The sequence below is a fragment of the Pseudophryne corroboree genome, chromosome 3 (genome assembly GCF_028390025.1).
Source record: "Pseudophryne corroboree isolate aPseCor3 chromosome 3, aPseCor3.hap2, whole genome shotgun sequence".
NCBI lineage: Eukaryota > Metazoa > Chordata > Amphibia > Anura > Myobatrachidae > Pseudophryne > Pseudophryne corroboree.
In genome coordinates, this window is record NC_086446.1 from 181062209 (window position 1) to 181080897 (window position 18689).

At 44.9% G+C, this 18689-nt stretch overlaps 1 protein-coding gene and 1 long non-coding RNA gene across 2 annotated transcripts in view; one reads left to right on the top strand and one right to left on the bottom strand.

Annotated features, from left to right (window-relative positions):
- LOC135055063 (uncharacterized) overlaps positions 1-18689 on the top strand; it is a 150640-nt gene that overhangs the window by 4385 nt on the left and 127566 nt on the right. The window lies entirely within an intron of this gene.
- LOC135055060 (dual specificity phosphatase 29-like) overlaps positions 9849-18689 on the bottom strand; it is a 36895-nt gene continuing 28054 nt past the window's right edge. The window contains exon 3 of the mRNA XM_063958673.1: positions 9849-10355. Coding sequence (XP_063814743.1) covers positions 10144-10355 — 212 coding nt within the window. The 3' untranslated portion in view covers positions 9849-10143. The remainder of the gene's footprint in view (positions 10356-18689) is intronic.

Below are 18689 nucleotides of genomic sequence, written 5' to 3' on the forward strand. Positions count from 1 at the left end.
AGCTGTTTTTTAGGGTTTTTTGAAAAAAACACCCGAATCCAAAACACACCCGAATCCGACAAAAAAAATTCGGTGAGGTTTTGCCAAAACGCGGTCGAACCCAAAACACGGCCGCGGAACCGAACACAAAACCAAAACACAAAACCCGAAAAATTTCCGGCGCTCATCTCTAGTAACAATGCTGTCAAGATGTTCTTCACTCTGACTGAAACCAACTGTACTTCAGGATAATTGATAACACACTATATATAGACAGTTGCAAGTAAATGTTTCTTTTATGGTTAATTGAGCATTTATTTTCCAAAATCACAGTTCATTATTAGCTAGTAACAATACATAAGGATGGAGTCACTATGTTGAAAAATTGTAAGGTCGACACAACAATGTCATATAACAAAAGAGAAGATTCAAAAAAGAAGTTATGATGTGGACGTTGTTGAAGTATCAATACAGAATATGTCAGCACCTGCAGAATATTAACAGGTTCACAATGTTACATGTCAAATGTTGATATTATGCATGGTGCGAGGGATTAGGGTTATATTATGGTAGAGCTAGGGTTGGGCACTAGAAGGAGGATTAAGGTTAGGGGTAACTGTTACTTACTGCTGGGACTGCTACATGACAGCTGGAAGTCACCAGTCATCCTCTACTAGGTAAGTAAGTGTTGCACCAGGACGCACTTTAATCATGTTGACATTTTTTTTTGTCTTGTAAAGACTGTTTATTGAGAGATTTTAGTACAATACAATATATAAACAGGTGGGGGGAGGGGGGACAAAAGAGAAGGGAAAAAGGGGAACAGAGGGAAGTGCAGCAGTACATAATACAATAATTGTGAGAACACAATCGAGAGGCAATGACATCAGACCATCATAGTATATGCAAAGACAAGTATATCCAACTAACGATATAACTCTGAGTACAGTAGGTGGAGACAATTATAGATGGAAGACATAATATTAACAAAACATCAATCCGTTTCAATAGCCATATGTAAGAGGAGGAGGGCCACTATGATAAACTAACCAGGGGGCCCAGGAATCAGTAAAAGGTGATGCATTAGATTCGACTATACTGGTGTCAAAGTCAGAAAAATATCACTATGCACACTGCCATATTTGCACCTCATACATGTCCGCTCTGCGCATGCGTACACTCTCCCGTGCGTGCGCATACACGCAGTCGCGTGCACCCGCAGGCGCACGGTATGTGCATTTACGGTAGAGTTTATGTGTTCGTAGCGTGCGACTCAATCGTTACATATTTTCACTTTATAATGTATTTTATAGATCATGGTCCCTTTGATAGATTCTGAAAGTTTAGTTAATGTAGCATGTTCATGGACGGAGTGATCCCTCTTTGTCTGATACAAGGGGTCAGACAGGGATTATACAGTGGTGTTTAGTATCCATCGGAAGAGTATTTAATTAGCAATATTCCGGTCTTGGTTTGAAGCGAATTAATCGCTCGTGCGAATAGTTATGGACATAAGAAGTTTATGTCCATTTACTATTATTTGCACTTACTTATCCATGCGGCGGGAAACCTAGTTTCCCACCCACCTGAGCAGTTGGAAATTGTCACAGCCCACCTGTATGAATCAACCTATGACCTTTTGTTATAATGCGAGGAGGAATTCCTGTGTCCAATGAACAATGAGATTGTAGGGACCATTGAATTGTATTGTGTGTGGGGCATAAATAGACAAGCCGATCACATCCAGCTCACTCTTCAACGGTTCTCATTGCTGATAATCGGGAGCTGGATGTCCAGAGGCGCATGCGATCGTTCCCCTTTGTGCGTAAGTTTTTCTCCGCAATCATATTGTCTTTCTTGTTGTTATGGGCCATATCTCTCTCTCTCTCTCTTCTCCTCTTTCTCTCGTATTCTCTTAAACGTAATAGTATTGTATTGTATTTACTGTGTAGTTACCTGGTTAGTTAGTCTATGTTATATTGTAGTGTATAACTTGTATTGTATGAATTCTTTTGCAAGTATAACATTCATAATATATATATTAGGCGTTGGACCCTAAGCCTAGGTATCCGTGTATTTCTTATAGTGTTAAGTATTCACAGAGCGTCAGTGACGCTCAAACAGCTTTTAAGTTAATAAGGTTACACTGTGTTGCATCTACACCCTATCTCTACACTAAGGTTTTACTGCATATTACATTGTTTATGGTTTAGATATAAAGGTCTAACATTGTGAGCGTCAGCGCCGCTGGTGATCTCCTCGTGGTCCCGAGCGTCCGCTACGCTATAGCGAATCATTACGTTGGTCGGCAGCCAATAGCGTGCCTGCCTGTGATCTCTTGGCCGTGAGCGAACGTGACGCTTGAGCGTCTCGACTACGGCTAAGCGATTGTTACGCAACGTGCGTACCCTTACGGTACTCCATACGTGAATAGCGTACAGTGTTCTTAGACCTCATAAAGGGTTTTATATAAGATAAATATTTAGCTTTATCACTGGAAGGGAATTCTATGTGATACGTATTCCATATAGCAGTGGAAATAGCCGCCATAGAGGGAACCGTTTGGGATTTCCAATGGCGAGCAATTTTACATTTTGTAGCATTAATATGCCAAATAAGTTTCTGACAGGGTTTTGCTATCCCAGGAATGTTCCGGGGGAGTAGGAAAAAAGAGGGGGAGAAAGGTATGTCAACCCCAGTAACTCGCAATACCAATCTCCGGACGGCTTTCCAGATCGGAAATAAATTTAGGACAATCCCAAAATATATGGAGCAGAGTACCTCTCGATCCGCATCCTCTCCAGCAAAGGTCTGAAGAGGTAGGGGAAACATGATTTAGACGAGTCGGGACTAAATACCAACGTACAAAGATTTTAAATGAGTTTTCTCTATGCCTTATTGAGGTAGTCGAGGATACCAAATTCTGCCTTATCTGATCCCAGATATCAAGCCCCATTTGTACCTGTAAGTCAGTTCCCCAAGACATTCCGTGGGGAGCCAGTGAGGGTAGGTTTTAATGAAGGAGAAGGCGATAAATTGTTGATATAAAACCCTTAGAGGAGGAGTGAAAGTAACATGGTGGTCTATGTGAGTGGAGCGATGCTAAATGAAACCTACGGAGCTGTAGGTATTGGAAAAAGCACTGGGCGTGTAGATTATATTTATCCTTTAGCTCTACAAAAGATGGAAATGTACGCAAAGTAGCAATGTCAGTTATGAAAATTAAATCTTTACAAGGTGTTTAAAAGTTTGCCTGCCTCTACCCTCAGGGAAGACAGGGTTATCCCACAGAGGCAAGAGAGCAGGGGGAAACTAATTTATAAATCCTAGATAATCTATCCCATAACAACACAGTGAAAGCAATAGATGGGAAGGTAGTCCAGCCCAGAGGTCTCCGGTTACAGGGAATCCAGATAAGAGAAGAAATAGAAAGCATGTGAACTACCTCCGTCTCTAACTGAACCAACTGATGTGCAAATGTATTCGAATGCCAGAGAACGGCTTGGGAGAGATGAGCCGCATAGAAATCGAATTTAATATTTGGGATGCCCAATCCTCCTTCTTTGGTTCCACTATATAAAGTCTTGAAATGTACTTAAGGACGTTTACCTGACCATAGAGCGAGAATTTTCTCAGCAAATTTAGAAAAATGTGTGCGGGAATCATTACAGGGAGAGCTAGGAAGAGGTACAGTAGACGTGGTAAGATATTCATTTTTAGAGCATTAGCCCGACCCATCCAAGAAATAAATTGATCCGACCATTTATGGATATCCGCAGAAATAGTATTAATTAAACTAGGATAATTAGCTGCATAGAACTGAGACTATTGGGGGTCATTCCGACCCGATCGCTCGCTGCAGTTTGTTGCAGCGCAGCGATCGGGTCGGGACTGTGCATGCACTGGCACCGCAGCGCGCCGGCGCATGGCAGCCGTCAGTGCCTAGCGATCGCCTCTGAGACAGAGGCGGTCGCTGGGCGGGAGGGGGCTGAACGGCGGCGTTATGCCGCCGTTTAGGGGAGTGGTCCGGCCAACACAGGCGTGGCCGGACCATTGGGGGGGTCGGTCTGCGGCAGCTGCGCTAAAGCTGCGCTTGCCGGGAGCTACTCTTGAAGTGCATAGCCATCGGCACCGTGCGATGCCTTTGCACTTCTGTGGGGGGGGGGGGGGGCAGCACTGACAAGCGGGGTGGACTAGCCCTGTGCTGGGCGTGCCCCCACATGTCTGTGTAGCACAGCTACGATCAACTCGGAATGACCCCCATTGTCTGGTTAGATTAATGCCTAGATATTTAAAATAGGATTTTTTCCAGTCAAATTTAAAGCTGTTCGCTAGGGAGGTCTTTAAAGAGGACTCGAGGTGAAGGTCCAAAACCTCAGTTTTAGAGGTATTAATTTCAAAGTTCGAATCAGTCCCGAAATCTCGTAAAATCTTAAAAGATTGGGAAGGGAAATAAGAGGATTTGCGAGAGTGAGTAAAATGTCGTCCACATAGAGAGACATTTTTAATTCTACAGAGCCTATAACCCCTGAGATATCAGAACAATCTTGGGTCTTAGAGGCCATGGGCTTGATCTTCAGAGCGAATATCAAGAGCGATAACAGACAGCCCTGTCCCGTACCGTTCCTTATTGGGAAAGGTTGTGACATTAACCCATTTACTAAGACACACACAGTTGGAGAATCATAAAAGGACTTAATACCTGTGAGGAAGCAGTCTGCAAGACCAAAGTGTTGAAGAGTTCGATCCATATAAAACCATGATACGCGATCGAATGCTTTTTCTGCGTCTAAACCCATAACCAGAGACGGGGTTTTGAAAGAGTCTGAAAAGTGAATGGTATCTACCGCCCGTCTAATATTCTCAAAGGCTTGTCTACCAGGGATGAATCCGACCTGGTCCGGGTCGACCAGGGAGGAGATCACCCCAGCAATTTTAAGTAAGAGTTCAATAGAGATATGGGGCAGTAGCTACCACACACCATGAGATCACGACCAGGTTTCAGAATAACCACAATTTCCACTCTCGTAGTAGCGCTATCGAAGGGCGTGCCCGTTAAAACTGCATTAAAGAAAGTTTTCAGTACTGGGACCAGTATTCTACTAAACTTCTTATAAAAATGGCAGGGAGGCCATAAGGGCCGGGTGCTGATGTATTTTTAAGCGACTTAATCGTAAGCTCGATCTCTTCATCATTAATATCTACATTCAGAGACTGAACTTGCGATTCGGATAGGACTGGAAGGGAGCAAATAGAAATAAATTTGTCTATATGTTCTTGTAGGCATACAGTACCGTCTGTATTAAGTAAGTTATATAGTTAGTGATAGAACTCTTTAAAACATTGAGCTATTTTGTGGGGATTATAAGTTAATTTGTGTTGCGAGTCTTTTAGTAAGAGAATTCTATTTCACTGTTTACGGGCGCAGAGCCGAGCAGCTAAGAGAGAATCCGCCTTGTCCCCTTTAAAATAAAATGTATGCTGTAGCCATCTCATGGTCTTAGCCGCCTTAGCAGAGAGAATTTAATACAATTGACCCTTCAGAGCTAAAAGCTTGCTATAAATTTACCTTTTAGGGGAATGCTGGTGTTTAATCGTCAGTTCAGCTATCTGCTGTTCCAGGTCCGCTATCGCCTGCTTATCTTGTAATCTTTGGGCCTTAGCTAAAGATATAAAGTGACCCCAAATGGAGTCTTTACATATTATAGATGGGCAGATCTCATCAGTGATATTCAGACCAAAGAATTCCTCCAGCATCTTATCAGTTTGGGCAATATAATCTTTTCTCAGCAGGAGGGAAGAATTTAACCTCCATCGAAATGTTGGAGAAACTGTCTGAGCGGATGAGATTGCAAAGGGAGACAGCTAAGTGGTCAGTCCATACAACTGTAGTGACCCCGGTGCTGGATAAATCTAGTACTAATCATGTTGACATTTTATCTGTGTTGACATGAAGGATGTTGAACTAGTAAAAATTATCAAGTCAAAATTCTCATGTCGACATTATGAAATTTTACAACATATACCAAACCTGTTACTGTCTATATGAGCTGACCTGCTCACTTTATGTAAGTGGCAGCCAGCATTTAGATGGTTAATCATTTTATTTGATGTTTTATCCAATTAATGTGTCCATATGTACTAGAGAAAGAGCGCTAGGCTTTTTATGTATGTATGTATGATTGTATGTTTGTTTGTATTCATGTATATTATGAGGTGTGGCAAAAGGGGCAGTTAGTTAAAATGGAGCCAGGGGTGTATAGTTAGCAAGCCTGGGGAAATTAGGCATTTAAAAAATAAAATGTGTGTTTTACCTGATTGTTGAAAATGCTGTGTCGTCCTGATTTAACCAGACAGACTGCCAACCTGCAGAACACCTGTGAAAGCCTCTCTTTTAAAGATAAGGAGGGAGTGTGGTGTGCCTGTCAATCTGGAAGGGGAGGAGGAATCTGTGATATTTATGCCCATTTGTCAGTATGACCGATGCCAGATAGTGGCTGGTGACTAGGGAGTAGGGGGTAAATTTACTAAGGTGGGAGTTTTTTTTTTTTAGAACTGGTGATGTAGCGATTTTATCTATTATCTTCTGGGAGCAGCTAGAAGCTTCTGGCTTTCAGCACCTTGACAAAAAGACCCACCGTGGTCTTGAAACATTGGACTAAATGCTGTAAAACTTCTTTCACTTATGCACTAATACAAGCTTTTGATTCAAAGTCCGGTGAGTGCCGCCTGTTTATTTGCATGTAGACTGGCACTCTTGGTTCAGACCTCTAAAAGTGGCGGGGTGTACTCCTTAAAATTGCATATGGGTATGATGTCCATATAAACAGACATGGTGGCACTCCTTCGGTCTTTGTAAATAGTGATTATTTTAATGCATATAGGACCTCATTCAGTAAGGATTGCAATTTCTGCTAAAAAGCAGTTGCTGCAATTAAGTAGTTGCTGCCCCAAAAATAGAGAAATAACGCCCATTGCAGAAATTGCAAATGCATCGCAATATGCGGGCTGATCGCAAAACAATACGCAATTACCGGTACATCAAAGATTTTTCCTATCTGTGCCAGGCAAGGACATCCACAATTCTTGCCACACAAGAGCCTGGAAGTGGTCATCGCTGACGTCAGAGACCCTCCTTAAAAACGCCTGGGCACGCCTGCGTTTTTTCAGACACACCCTGAAAATGGCAGGTTTCCACCCAGAAATGCTGGCTTACTGTCAGTCAAACAGCGGCTATATTGCACGATGTGTACGCAATTTCTGTTTCTATTTTTACTTTTGCGTGCGCAGTCGTTCGATAATCGGCAATCCTTACTGAATGAGGGCCTTAAGCTGATGTTTGAAGACCCTGCGGCCTTTTTGTCAGGGTGTGATAGAACTATCACACCCTGATAAAAAGGCTGCAGGGCCTTGAAATGCAGCTTATATGGATTAAAATATTCACTATTTACAAAGACCAAAGGAGTGCCACCTGTATGTATATATGTATATATGTGTGTGTGTGTGTGTGTGTGTGTGTGTGTGTGTGTGTGTGTGTGTGTGTGTGTGTGTGTGTGTGTGTATATATAGATAGATAGATAGATAGATAGATAGATAGATAGAACAAGGTAGCAATTGAGGGCACTCTATCTTCATCAATTGTTGACGTTAGCATATATAGGATCATGATGTCTTCAAATACCCGTCAGTCAACAAAACCATGTTTTTTTGCACATTATGGAGTCTCATGGTGTCTGACACTCAGATGGCTCTTAACCACAGAGGTGGTGGTGACTTGATGCTGGAGTCTGTAGGGGTCATTCAGACCTGTTTGCTCGCTAGCGTTTTTTGCAGTGCTGCGGTCAGGTCAGAACTGCACACATGCGTATGCACCGCAATGCGCAGGCACATCACACGGGTACAAAGCGGATCGTTGCTGTGCGATGGGTTTTGCGAAGTATCCATTCGCACAGCCGAACGCAAGGTGATTAACAGGAAGAAGGAGTTTGTGGGTGGCAACTGACCGTTTTCAGGGAGTGGTTGAAAAATGCAGGCATGTCCAAGCGTTTGCAGGGAGGGTGTCTGACGTCAATTCCGGCCCCGGACAGGCTGAAGTGATCGCAGCGGCTGAGTAAGTCCTGGCCAGCTCAGAAACTGCACAAAGTTTTTTTGTACCGCTCGGCTGCACATGCGATAGCACACTTGCACAGCTAAAATACACTCCCCGGTGGGTGGCGACTATGCGAATGCAGGACTGCAAAAAACAGCTAGCGAGCATTCAGGTCTGAATGACCCCCTTTGCACGGTCCAGTATTTGAAGACTTTAAGTACATTATGATCCTATATCTGCTGACTTCAAATGCACATTGTCTGCTTGCCATTTGCTTGTTTTTGTGGATATTTAAGGATTTTTAATGAGCCATTCTCTCATTACTTTTACTTTTAGTAGCTATCTGGGTGGTGATGCAAATAAATGGATTGTTTTACAATGAAGATAGAGTGCCCTTAATTGCTGCTGTGTTTTGTCCAATCTGCACCATATGGGAGCACTCCAAAGTATAAAAAGAGTGGAGTGTGCAATTGTTTATTCAAAGATTCTAAAAAAAAACCCCCACAAGTGTTCTGATGAACCACAAGTGTTCCAAGGGAATAAAACTGACCACAAGAAATATAGGTACAGACTAGTGCAGATGGCATTCACACAGATACATATTTAAAGTGAATATTTAGCATAATTATGTAGAGAAGAGAAAGGGGAAAGGACTTATACAGTATGTGATTATAATATATAAGGGATATGTGTGCACACAATAGGGAGAAGAGGACAGCGACTGCAGGGTTCGGTGGAGGATTGGTAAGCTAGAGTGAAAAGATTAAGGAGTGAAAGTTAAATTGAAGAAGGCAAGACATTCTAGACTTTAGGAGCGACCCAAGAGAAGTGTGAAAATGGGAAGTTGTATTTAGGGAAGAGGTGAGGCGACAATCTTTAGCAGAGCAAAAAGGACAAAAGGGAGAATGTGATGAAATGAAGCTAGAGTTGTAGGGAGAAGAATTCAGGTTGAGATCTTTATATAGAGAGAGCAGTTTACATTTTATTCTGAGTGGTATAGGGAGCCAAAGGAGTGACTGGCAGAGATGACGATAAACTGAAGAGGGGAAAGGTGAGAATTAGGGTGCATACACACTAGGCGATATTGGGTATGATCTGTCTGATATCGTCCAGTTCAGAACGATATCATCTACAGACGATATATCGCACGATGACCACTCCTGTGTATCACCTGCGATTCAGCCTGTCGGACCTGCATGCATGGATGAGAGCCATGCCCCTGTCACACCGTTGCTCCCGACATCGGCAAGTGTGTATTCACTTGCCAATGTCAGATCCCGTCGCGGACAACATCACATTGTTTGCAATGTCGTCCTAGTGTGTACGAACCCTTAGGAAAGCCAGAAAGGAACATATTACAATAATTGAGCTGGTAAAGGATGAAGGCTGTTTCATAGAATCATAGAGTATGATGGCAGGTAAGAACCACTTGGCCCATCTAGTCTGCCAATGTACACACTATGGTTAATATTTGTCAGGAACCAATTAACCTACTAGTATATATTTTTTGGGATTGTGGAAGGAAACTGGAGTACCCGGAGGAAACCCATGCAAGTTTGGGGAGAATATACAAACTCCGTACAGGGCCATGGTAGGAATCAAACCCATGACCTCAGTGCTGTGAGGCAGTAATGCTAACCATTACACAATCTGCACTGCCCTTTTTTCTGACTGAATGCCCCAATGCATTTTGGTAGTGCTTATGTCAAACATATGTTAGCCTGTTTGGGGCTTTACTGCAAATGCGCTGGTCCCTCACAAGCTCAAAAGAGCAAAGTGGCACTATTGGCAATGGTCCTCACTTCTGGGTGGCTGTACCCCCTGCACTGGCATTAGTTCCACCTCAGAGGGCAGGTAGCAATTAAATTAATGAGGATATGTACTCATGACTTTATTAGTTATTACAGTTAGGGTGATTTAAACATTGTAATATATAATTCACAAACAAACTGGAGTTTGAGCATTTTCACACATATAAGACAGATATTACACTGTTTTTTCACTTATCAATATGACACCTTTTCTATATACATATATTTCCTTGGAGCAATTGTTAGGGATCCTTGCTTCTCCTGTTAAAGCAAGTAGCATCGCCAAAGTGTATAGTGCAACTCCATCTCCAGCTGCTGCAATTGCTGCAGGAATCCACGGTTCGGAGCAATGCAACGGTACTGTGAAACATGACGGATGGCATCTGCCAGGGAGAAGTTTTGGTAAATCATTAGGTAGGCCAGGACCAGTGTTGCTGAGCGGCTTTTACCCAAAACGCAGTGTACCAGGATTTTTCCTGCAAAGAAAAGATAAAACATTTAGAATATGATTTATGTGTGGAACCTTAGATGTTCAAGGATCTTCAACTGAGATGTTCAGAAAAGAAGCAGCATGTAAAAAGATATAACAGCAAAAAAGTGCTGAAAAAATGATCCCTGAAATATATATTTATTAGTGGGAATAGTTAATTAACTGTACAGAATATGCTTTGGTCAAAATGAAAGTTAATAAAATAATAAAACATATGTGAATATATATTTAACCACATGAGCAATTACATACGAGTACTTACAGTGTTGGACTGGGGCATGAAGGGCCCACCCCTGTGGGCCAGTCCGACCCTGAATACAGGGCCGGATATAGAGGTCTATTTGTCGCCATCCGCATCGGATGATGCGGATGACAGGTGATAAACTAGACCAAACATGCACTGCAAAAATTGAGTACATCGCATGGATGTATCAATTATTGCATGCAGGGACAGCGCTGTCCCTGCGATGCCTACCCGCTGTGCATGCGCTGTCCTGCTGCGCATGCACTGCTGCTCGTCGCTACCACCACCGCTGGTTCCCCCCACCTATCGCAACTACCCCCGCGCCACAAACCCTCCCCCTCCGATTTCATACTTACCAGGAACCGGTGTCTGCTGCTCCAGGAGGCTGCCAGGCGCCGGGTCCTTCTTCTGCACTGTGACCTCCGGTGCTGTAAAGTGTGCTGATGCTTTGCAGAGTCACTGTACTGCACCGGGGTCACAGCACAGCACCCGGCAGCGCTCATCGGAGCAGCAGACACTGGCTCCCTGGACTGGTAAGTACTTTTTTTTTTACATCGCAGTTAGAGAGGCCAAACCTTTTTATAAATCCCGGGTATCGGGACTTCACATCACACTGCGCATGGTGAGCCGGAGGAGGAAGTCCGAGAGATCCGTGCGGTGGGTGGCGGGTTGCGCAGAGTGACCTCTGACTTCACGTCACGATGCGCAAGGGGAGCAGGAGGAGGGGACGCTCAACGCTGCCCGGCATCACAAAAACAAAGGATCGCCTGATACCGAGATCCCCGGGATTGGAGCTTCCAATCTCGGGATTGAATCCCGGCCGAATTTTGGCTTAATTCCCGGGATTCTAAGATTGACCACTCTAATCACAGTGCTGCCCTGTGAATTCGCCAGCCTGAGCTGGTGAAATTATCATCAGGCTCACTGCGGTATTTGTTTACATTTATTTTTTTGTAATTTCGGCCACATTGCATTTCCCATTATAAGTATGGGGAATGCGATGTGGCTTACAAAAAAAATGACAATTAAAGGGTTTGGAGCAGTTTTTCATGAAACCGCTCCAAATGCCCTTTAATACTTTCAGGTAATACTAAAATAATGTGAAAAAATAATGTTAGTAGACTTCTGGTTCCGGCACTGATGTGAGCTGCAGCAGTCGTGTGAGCTCCGTGGCAGCCCCAGCCCCCGCCATCCCGCACACTGCGCATAGCGCACAAAGACCCTCCCAGACCGCCCAGATACCTGTGGTGACTCTCCTGGCTCCCGATGGAGCATTTTCTGGCAGCACCTGATTCGGCAAAGCCTCTGAAACAGTGCCCTGCCAAAATGAAGGGGGACTCCAAAATGGCCACCGGGCAGCACACACAGACGAAGCAGCACCACCTTATGCTTGCAGACCGTGAGTTGTCTTCCTCCACTGTCTCCCCTGCAGACACAGCCCTCACTCTGCATACCGCTCCCTCTGCACAGAAGTATCATCAGCATACACCACAGGCTGAGGGTCCGATCACATATTCTGACATGGTGAAAGCTATTCAGGATTCAGCTGTGCATGACATTAAGTCACAATTCAAACAGCTTTATAAGAGGGTGCAGGCTAATGAACAGCGCCTTGAGGAGACATTTCAAGATGTCGCAGATTTAAAGGCGCAGTGTACCTTTTTACAGAAATCTCATTACCAACTGATTAATAAAATTGACGATCTTGAAAATAGATCCAGCAGGATAACTTGAGAATTATTGGTCTGCCGGAGTCTCTAAAGGCCCGTACACACTGGCCGATATATCGCTGGTCCATCGGCCTGCGTGTACCAGCGATAGGTCTGTGAACTCCGTTGTTCACAGACCTATCGCGTCGGCCCTGCTGCACAGCCGACGGCCAATATATCGTTAGATATATTGCCACGTCGCTGTGTGTGTATGGCCGACCCGCTCCTCCACGATAGGTCGGCTGTTGTGAGCGTCATCTTGTATGGGCGGCTTTATGTAAATCATCCTCCGCGCGGGAGCAGCAGCAGCCTGGGTTTGTCGTGGGAGCAGCAGCAGCAGTAACCTGGCTTCGGCGTGGGACAGAGCCGACAGGATAGGAGGTGATTATCACGATCCACTGTGCATTATCCACAGTTTCTGTGTCTTCGGGAGGCTGTAGACAACATGCGACAGCCTCCTCAGTGAAGCGCGGGAGGGGCTGCTGTGCTTGTTTAGACCGGGTGCCGCGGCCAGCACAGGAGGGGCACACCAACGCGATCCCCTGGAAAGCACACAACAGCGGTATCCGCGGCCAGCACCGGACGGGCACATCAGCGCAGCACATCAGCCGCGATAGGTCGTCCTGCTCCTCTGGCATGTAAAGGGCTGGATTATGCAAATATATGCCCACATCACATGACCTGGAGAAAGGCAGCAGGAGCTGTGATCTGTGGTCAGGGAGTGGAGGTTACGGTAGGCAGCAAGAGGCTCTGAGCTGTGGCTTGTGCGGAGGGAGGGCCTGCAGTGTCTGCCGGAGCTGTAATCGTCAGCTGCTGTAATCACCCTGCAGTGCGGGGTAGGCGGGTTTCAGCCAGAGCTATGAGTCGGGTATCGGCTAACTTGTGCTAGGAGGGGGGTGTGGATGTCACCTGGAGCTCTGACCATGTGCGGGTTGCGGGGGGTATAATGCCGGCGTCAGTCTCAGCTGTGATCTGAGGGAAGGGGTGCATGTGTCAGTTGGAGCTGTGACCACATGTGCGCTGGGGGTTGCAAACTCTAGCTGGAGCTGTGACCAGCTGTGTGTATGCAGTGCATGTGCCTGCCCGGGTGGGGATGGGGGAGCTATGTGCGAGTATGTGAATGCAGGTAGGGGGTGGTGGTACAGGTATGTGATTGCAGGTGAGGAGGGAGGCGGTACAGGTATGTGATTGCAGGGAGGGGAGAGGGGTGGGTACAGGTATGTGATTGTAGGGAGGGGAGAGTGGCGGTACAGGTATGTGATTGCGGGGGGGAAGGAGGCGGAACAGGTATGTGATTGTGGGGGGGGGGAGTGGTACAGGTATGTGATTGCAGGGATGAACATTCAGGGCATCGCTAGGACCTTCACCATGCAGGGTCAATGTACATTGTACAAGCTAGGACCACCATAGTGCAAGGACAGCACATCCAGGGCTGCCATTGTGCAAGGAAAGTGTATTGATTGTACAGGAAAAATGCAGCTGCCGGAATCCGACAAGGTGCACAACACCAGCGCCGGGATCCCTTTCAATCATCTGCAGGGCCGCCGTAGAGGTAATCTGCACCCGGGGGTGGGAGGGCATTACGTTTAGGCTGTGGGGGGAGGTATAGGCTGTGGGAAGTGAGAGTTCGATTCAGGGGTCCATGGGGAGAAGGTTAGTATATGTACCTTCCCCCTGTTGGGATGCCACAGCCGGTATTCTAACCGCTGGCATTTCAACCCCAACCCCATTGTACTGCTACGATGCCTATCGTGTAAGGACAATACCAGATGCTAGGACACTTGCCCTGCAGTGATGTTACCTGCTGTAATGTTGGGTTACATTAACAGCAATAGATAGACAGAGGGAGAACGAAGGAGTGAGAGAGAGACAGACAGGGAGAAGGAAGGAGCAAGAGAGAGACAGTAGTGGGAGACAGAGGAAATTAGATGGAGGGAGAGCGAGACAGGGAGTAGGAAGGAGCGAGAGAGAGACGGTGGGAGATGAAGATAGCGAGACAGTGGGAGATGGAGGGAGCAAGAGAGAGACAATGGCCCTCATTCCGAGTTGTTCGCTCGCTAGCCGCTTTTCGCCGCAGTACACACGCTAAGCCGCCGCCCTCTGGGAGTGTATCTTAGTTTAGCAGAATTGCGAACGAAGTATTCGCAATATTGTGAAAAGATTTTTCTGTGCAGTTTCTGAGTAGCTCGAGACTTACTCTTCCAGTGCGATCAGTTCAGTGCTTGTCGTTCCTGGTTTGACGTCACAAACACACCCAGCGTTCGCCCAGACACTCCCCCTGTTTCTTCAGCCACTCCCGCGTTTTTCCCAGAAACTGCAGCGTTTTTTCACACACACCCATAAAACGTCCAGTTTCCGCCCAGAAACACCCACTTCCTGTCAATCACACTACGATCACCAGAACGAAGAAAAAACCTCGTAATGCCGTGAGTAAAATACCAAACTTCTTAGCAATTTTACTTGGCGCAGTCGCAGTGCGAACATTGCGCATGCGCAATTAGCGAAGAAAATTACAGAGCGAACAACTCGGAATGAGGGCCAATGGTAGAAAAAAACCCCCAGGAAAAAAGCCTGTTTCCTTTTCCTGTGTGCTCTTTAGAAGGCCAGCCCACTATGTAAATTTCAGGAATATTTGGCACATTTCAAGACAATGATCTGCCAGTGTGTACGGAGGAAAGATTTATTGGCCAATGTTCTCAACGACAGCTATATCTGCAGATGGCAGTGGTGGTTGGTCAGTGTGTATCGTCAGCAGATATATCTGCAGATCGATTGTTCTGCAGATATATCTGCCAGTGTGTACCAACGTTTAAAGGGCCAGCACTCTTTACGTTTATTCAAGACACGCTGCCTGATTTGTTAGATATCCAAGATTCCTGCACTGGAATGGTCATTGAGAGGGTCCATCGCGTTGGTCCTCCGAGACCTACATAGGATAACAGACCTAGAGCTGTTATTTTCCGTTGTCTTAACTATATCCACAAGGACACTATCTGGTCCGCCTCTAGACGCAAACAGGATCTGCAATGGAATGATATACGGATCTATATATTCCAAGATTATTCTGCGGAAGTGGCTAGGGCGAGACATGAGTTCACCCCACTTTGCTCCCGTCTTGCCAAATCAAACAGGAAATTTGCTCTTATATACCCTGCTCGCTTGATCTTCATTTACAGACTTCTCCACTGTGGCCAAAGCCGAATCCAATTTGAAAGAGGAGGAGTGCGACCGATCTCTACCGCACCTACACCCACCTGACTCTACCCCTGGGTGCTAAACATTGCTGTGCTGCGTCATAGCTTTGTTTCTCCTTACTCCCCTGATGATATTTCCTGTTCTGTTATATTTGTTTCCAATATGGTTTTTTCTCGCTAGGGATCCCTGGAATCATATATGGGACAATGCACCTTTCCCCGTCAGCGTATATATGACCTACGAGTATCATGTTACCTGTGATTTCTCAATCAATATGTTTTTTAAGGTGCTTCTCTTAAAATGGTCTTGAAATTTTTGATATATTTATCTGTGTATAAACTATGCTTACTGTTTTTTAAGTTATCGGGCTGGGGCAAGCCTGGAGTTTTCACCTTGTTCCCACTCTGGCGAACTATATGCTAGTCAATGTTTTTTCCGTACCTGAAGTCTGTTGTTACTGTTTATTCACAGATCCTCTTCTTTCTGGACTTTTTCCCCAATGTTTTTTCCCTTTTGTGTCTTGTCCTGTCTGTTTATTTTCTCAGTTTCTGCACCATACTCTGTGGATGATGTATTTCCGGTTCTGGGATTATATACTGTGATCTCCTCTGTGGTTGATGCATGACACCGTGAGTCATGTCCTTCCTATGTTTTTGAATGGCTAATTTAAAACTTTGCACGTATAATGTTGGAGGATTTCATTCCCCTGTGAAGCGGAAGAAAATTTAGCTTTATTTGTCCAAATTACAAGTAGAGGTGGCTTTCCTCCAAGAGTCACATCTTCTCCACCAGATATATTAAAACTCAATACCTTAGGCTGAATGGTTTTGGCGTTAGCCCCATATACTGCTAAGGCTCGTGGGGTACTCATTTTAGTTAGACACACTGTACATATAGACCTTCATTCCTCTCAATCAGACCCCGATGGCAGGTTTCTCATTGTTGATGCCCCTCTTGAATACACTTGTTTCCTTCTCTGTAATGTATATGCCCCCAATGTTGAGTCCCAATCCTTTTTTCTATCTATTGCCACTAAATTGCATCCGCATTCCCACAAACAGCTGATACTTGCAGGTGATTTTAATTCTACTGTCTCCAATGCGCTAAATAGGAACACTAATCCTAGATCTAGACGCCCAATCCCTAAATATGGTTTACCCTATTTAATGTCACAGCTGCATCTTGTTGATGTTTGGAGGGCATGTCATCCAATGGACCGTGACTATACCTGCTTATCGGCAGCTCATGGCACATTGTCGAGAATTGATTATTTATTTATATCTGCTTCTATGTTTAATAAAGATCAGGATTCTAGGATTAAACCTGTATCTTTATCTGATCATGCAGTCTGCTGGATGACACTCACCACCTTCCCTGATAGAAGCCCTATCAGGCAGTGGTGTTTTCCTTCTCACCTTGCCAGTTCCATCCAATTTAGGAATATGCTAGAGGCCTCGTGGGCGGACTTTAAACACAGTAATGCTGATTCGGAGGAGGATTTACCTCTTTTGTACTGGCAGGCATCTAAGCCTGTACTCAGGGGCTCTATTCACTTGTTCACTTCCAAACACAAGAAGGACACACAAGCTCTTTACCTTGATTCTCAATCAAAACTTACTAATGCTTACCAGGCATTCACACAAAACCTCTCTCCGACTACAAAAAAACTATATTATGAACAAAATTCCTTGTTTGATAAACTTCTAGCCCAAATTGAATCTAGACTAACATTTATGTCTCAAAGTAAATTCCATAAATTTGGCAATCAATCTAGCAGATTGCTTTCTAATCTTTTAAAAGGCCAACACCCACCAACGCTTATCCGTGCTCTGAAGAAAACTGATGGTACAGTGGTACATAATTATAGCCAGGTGTCTGAGGTACTGCATTCTTTTTATTCCTCCTTGTATTCCGAGCCCACCATTGATTACCAACAACAACACTCTTTCTGGTCCACCCTCACACTCCCCTCACTATCTTCTGTCTCATCCCAGTCTTTATTGGCTCCCATTACTGAAGAAGAAGTGCTGCACTTAAATGTCTGAAAACGGGCAAGGCCCCTGGTCCCAATGGCATGACTAACGGATACTACAAAATTTTAGCCCCTCTGCGCCTTTTTTAACTTGCTCTTAACAGCCCCCCCCCCCCCGCTCTATTTCAATGCCGCGATATTGAAAATTCTGCACAAACCAGGTACGCAAAATATTGCCTGTCATGCGGTGGTTGGAGCCTTATGCTCTCTTGTCTCTGGATGCTGAAAAGGCTTTCGACCTAGTCACCTGGGATCACCTGTTTGATACCATGCACGGGTTTGGGTTCCCGGATGCCTTCATCCATGCAGTGTGGCTTCTATATTACAATTCCTCATCCCAAATTCTTTCTAATAATTATCTTTCTATTTGCTATAGCCATAGAGCCACTAGCCATTGCCCTACGTACAACTCCCTTGTATACTAGTATTATCATTAAAACAACTGAAGTAAAACTCAGTCTGTTTGCTGATGACATGCTATTGTTTATCTCAAGGCCCCAATCATCCATGCCTGCTATAAAACAAATTATAGAACACTTTGGTTCCTTCTCAGGCTTTAGAGTAAACTATGATAAATCCCGTCTCCTCCCCTTGGGCTCTGGCCATTCTTCAACCCCCCTATCTTCTACAATGACACAATTCACAATTTGTCACTCCCCGCTCAAGCATTTAGGCATTATGATCCCCCCTATCTTGGACGCCCTTTATTCTGCAAATTTAAATTACATCTGCTCCTCTGCGGAGAAAATAATGAAGGGTTGGATAGATTTACCTTTGTCATTATCTGGTAGAGTAGTGGTTATCAAGAACTATGTTTTTCCCAAATTGTCTTACGTTCTCCAAATGCTCCCACTACAGCTGACTAAGTTTGATATCCAATGGATTGATTCTCGCTTCACAAGATTTATTTAGTCAGGGAAGAAGTCTAGAGTCTCCCGCCACACTTTGCGATTGCCGAGGGTGGAGGGTGGCTTTGGGATGCCAGACATCCCTGATATAGAAGAACACCTTTTTCATCCCTTTTCTCCAGCTGCCTTACTCCATACATCTACCTCACTGATTCCTTCACATTAAAGTCTAATGTACTCTTCTGCGACACTTAGAGCGTGGAAATCTATTAATAAGCGTCTGCACAGGAAC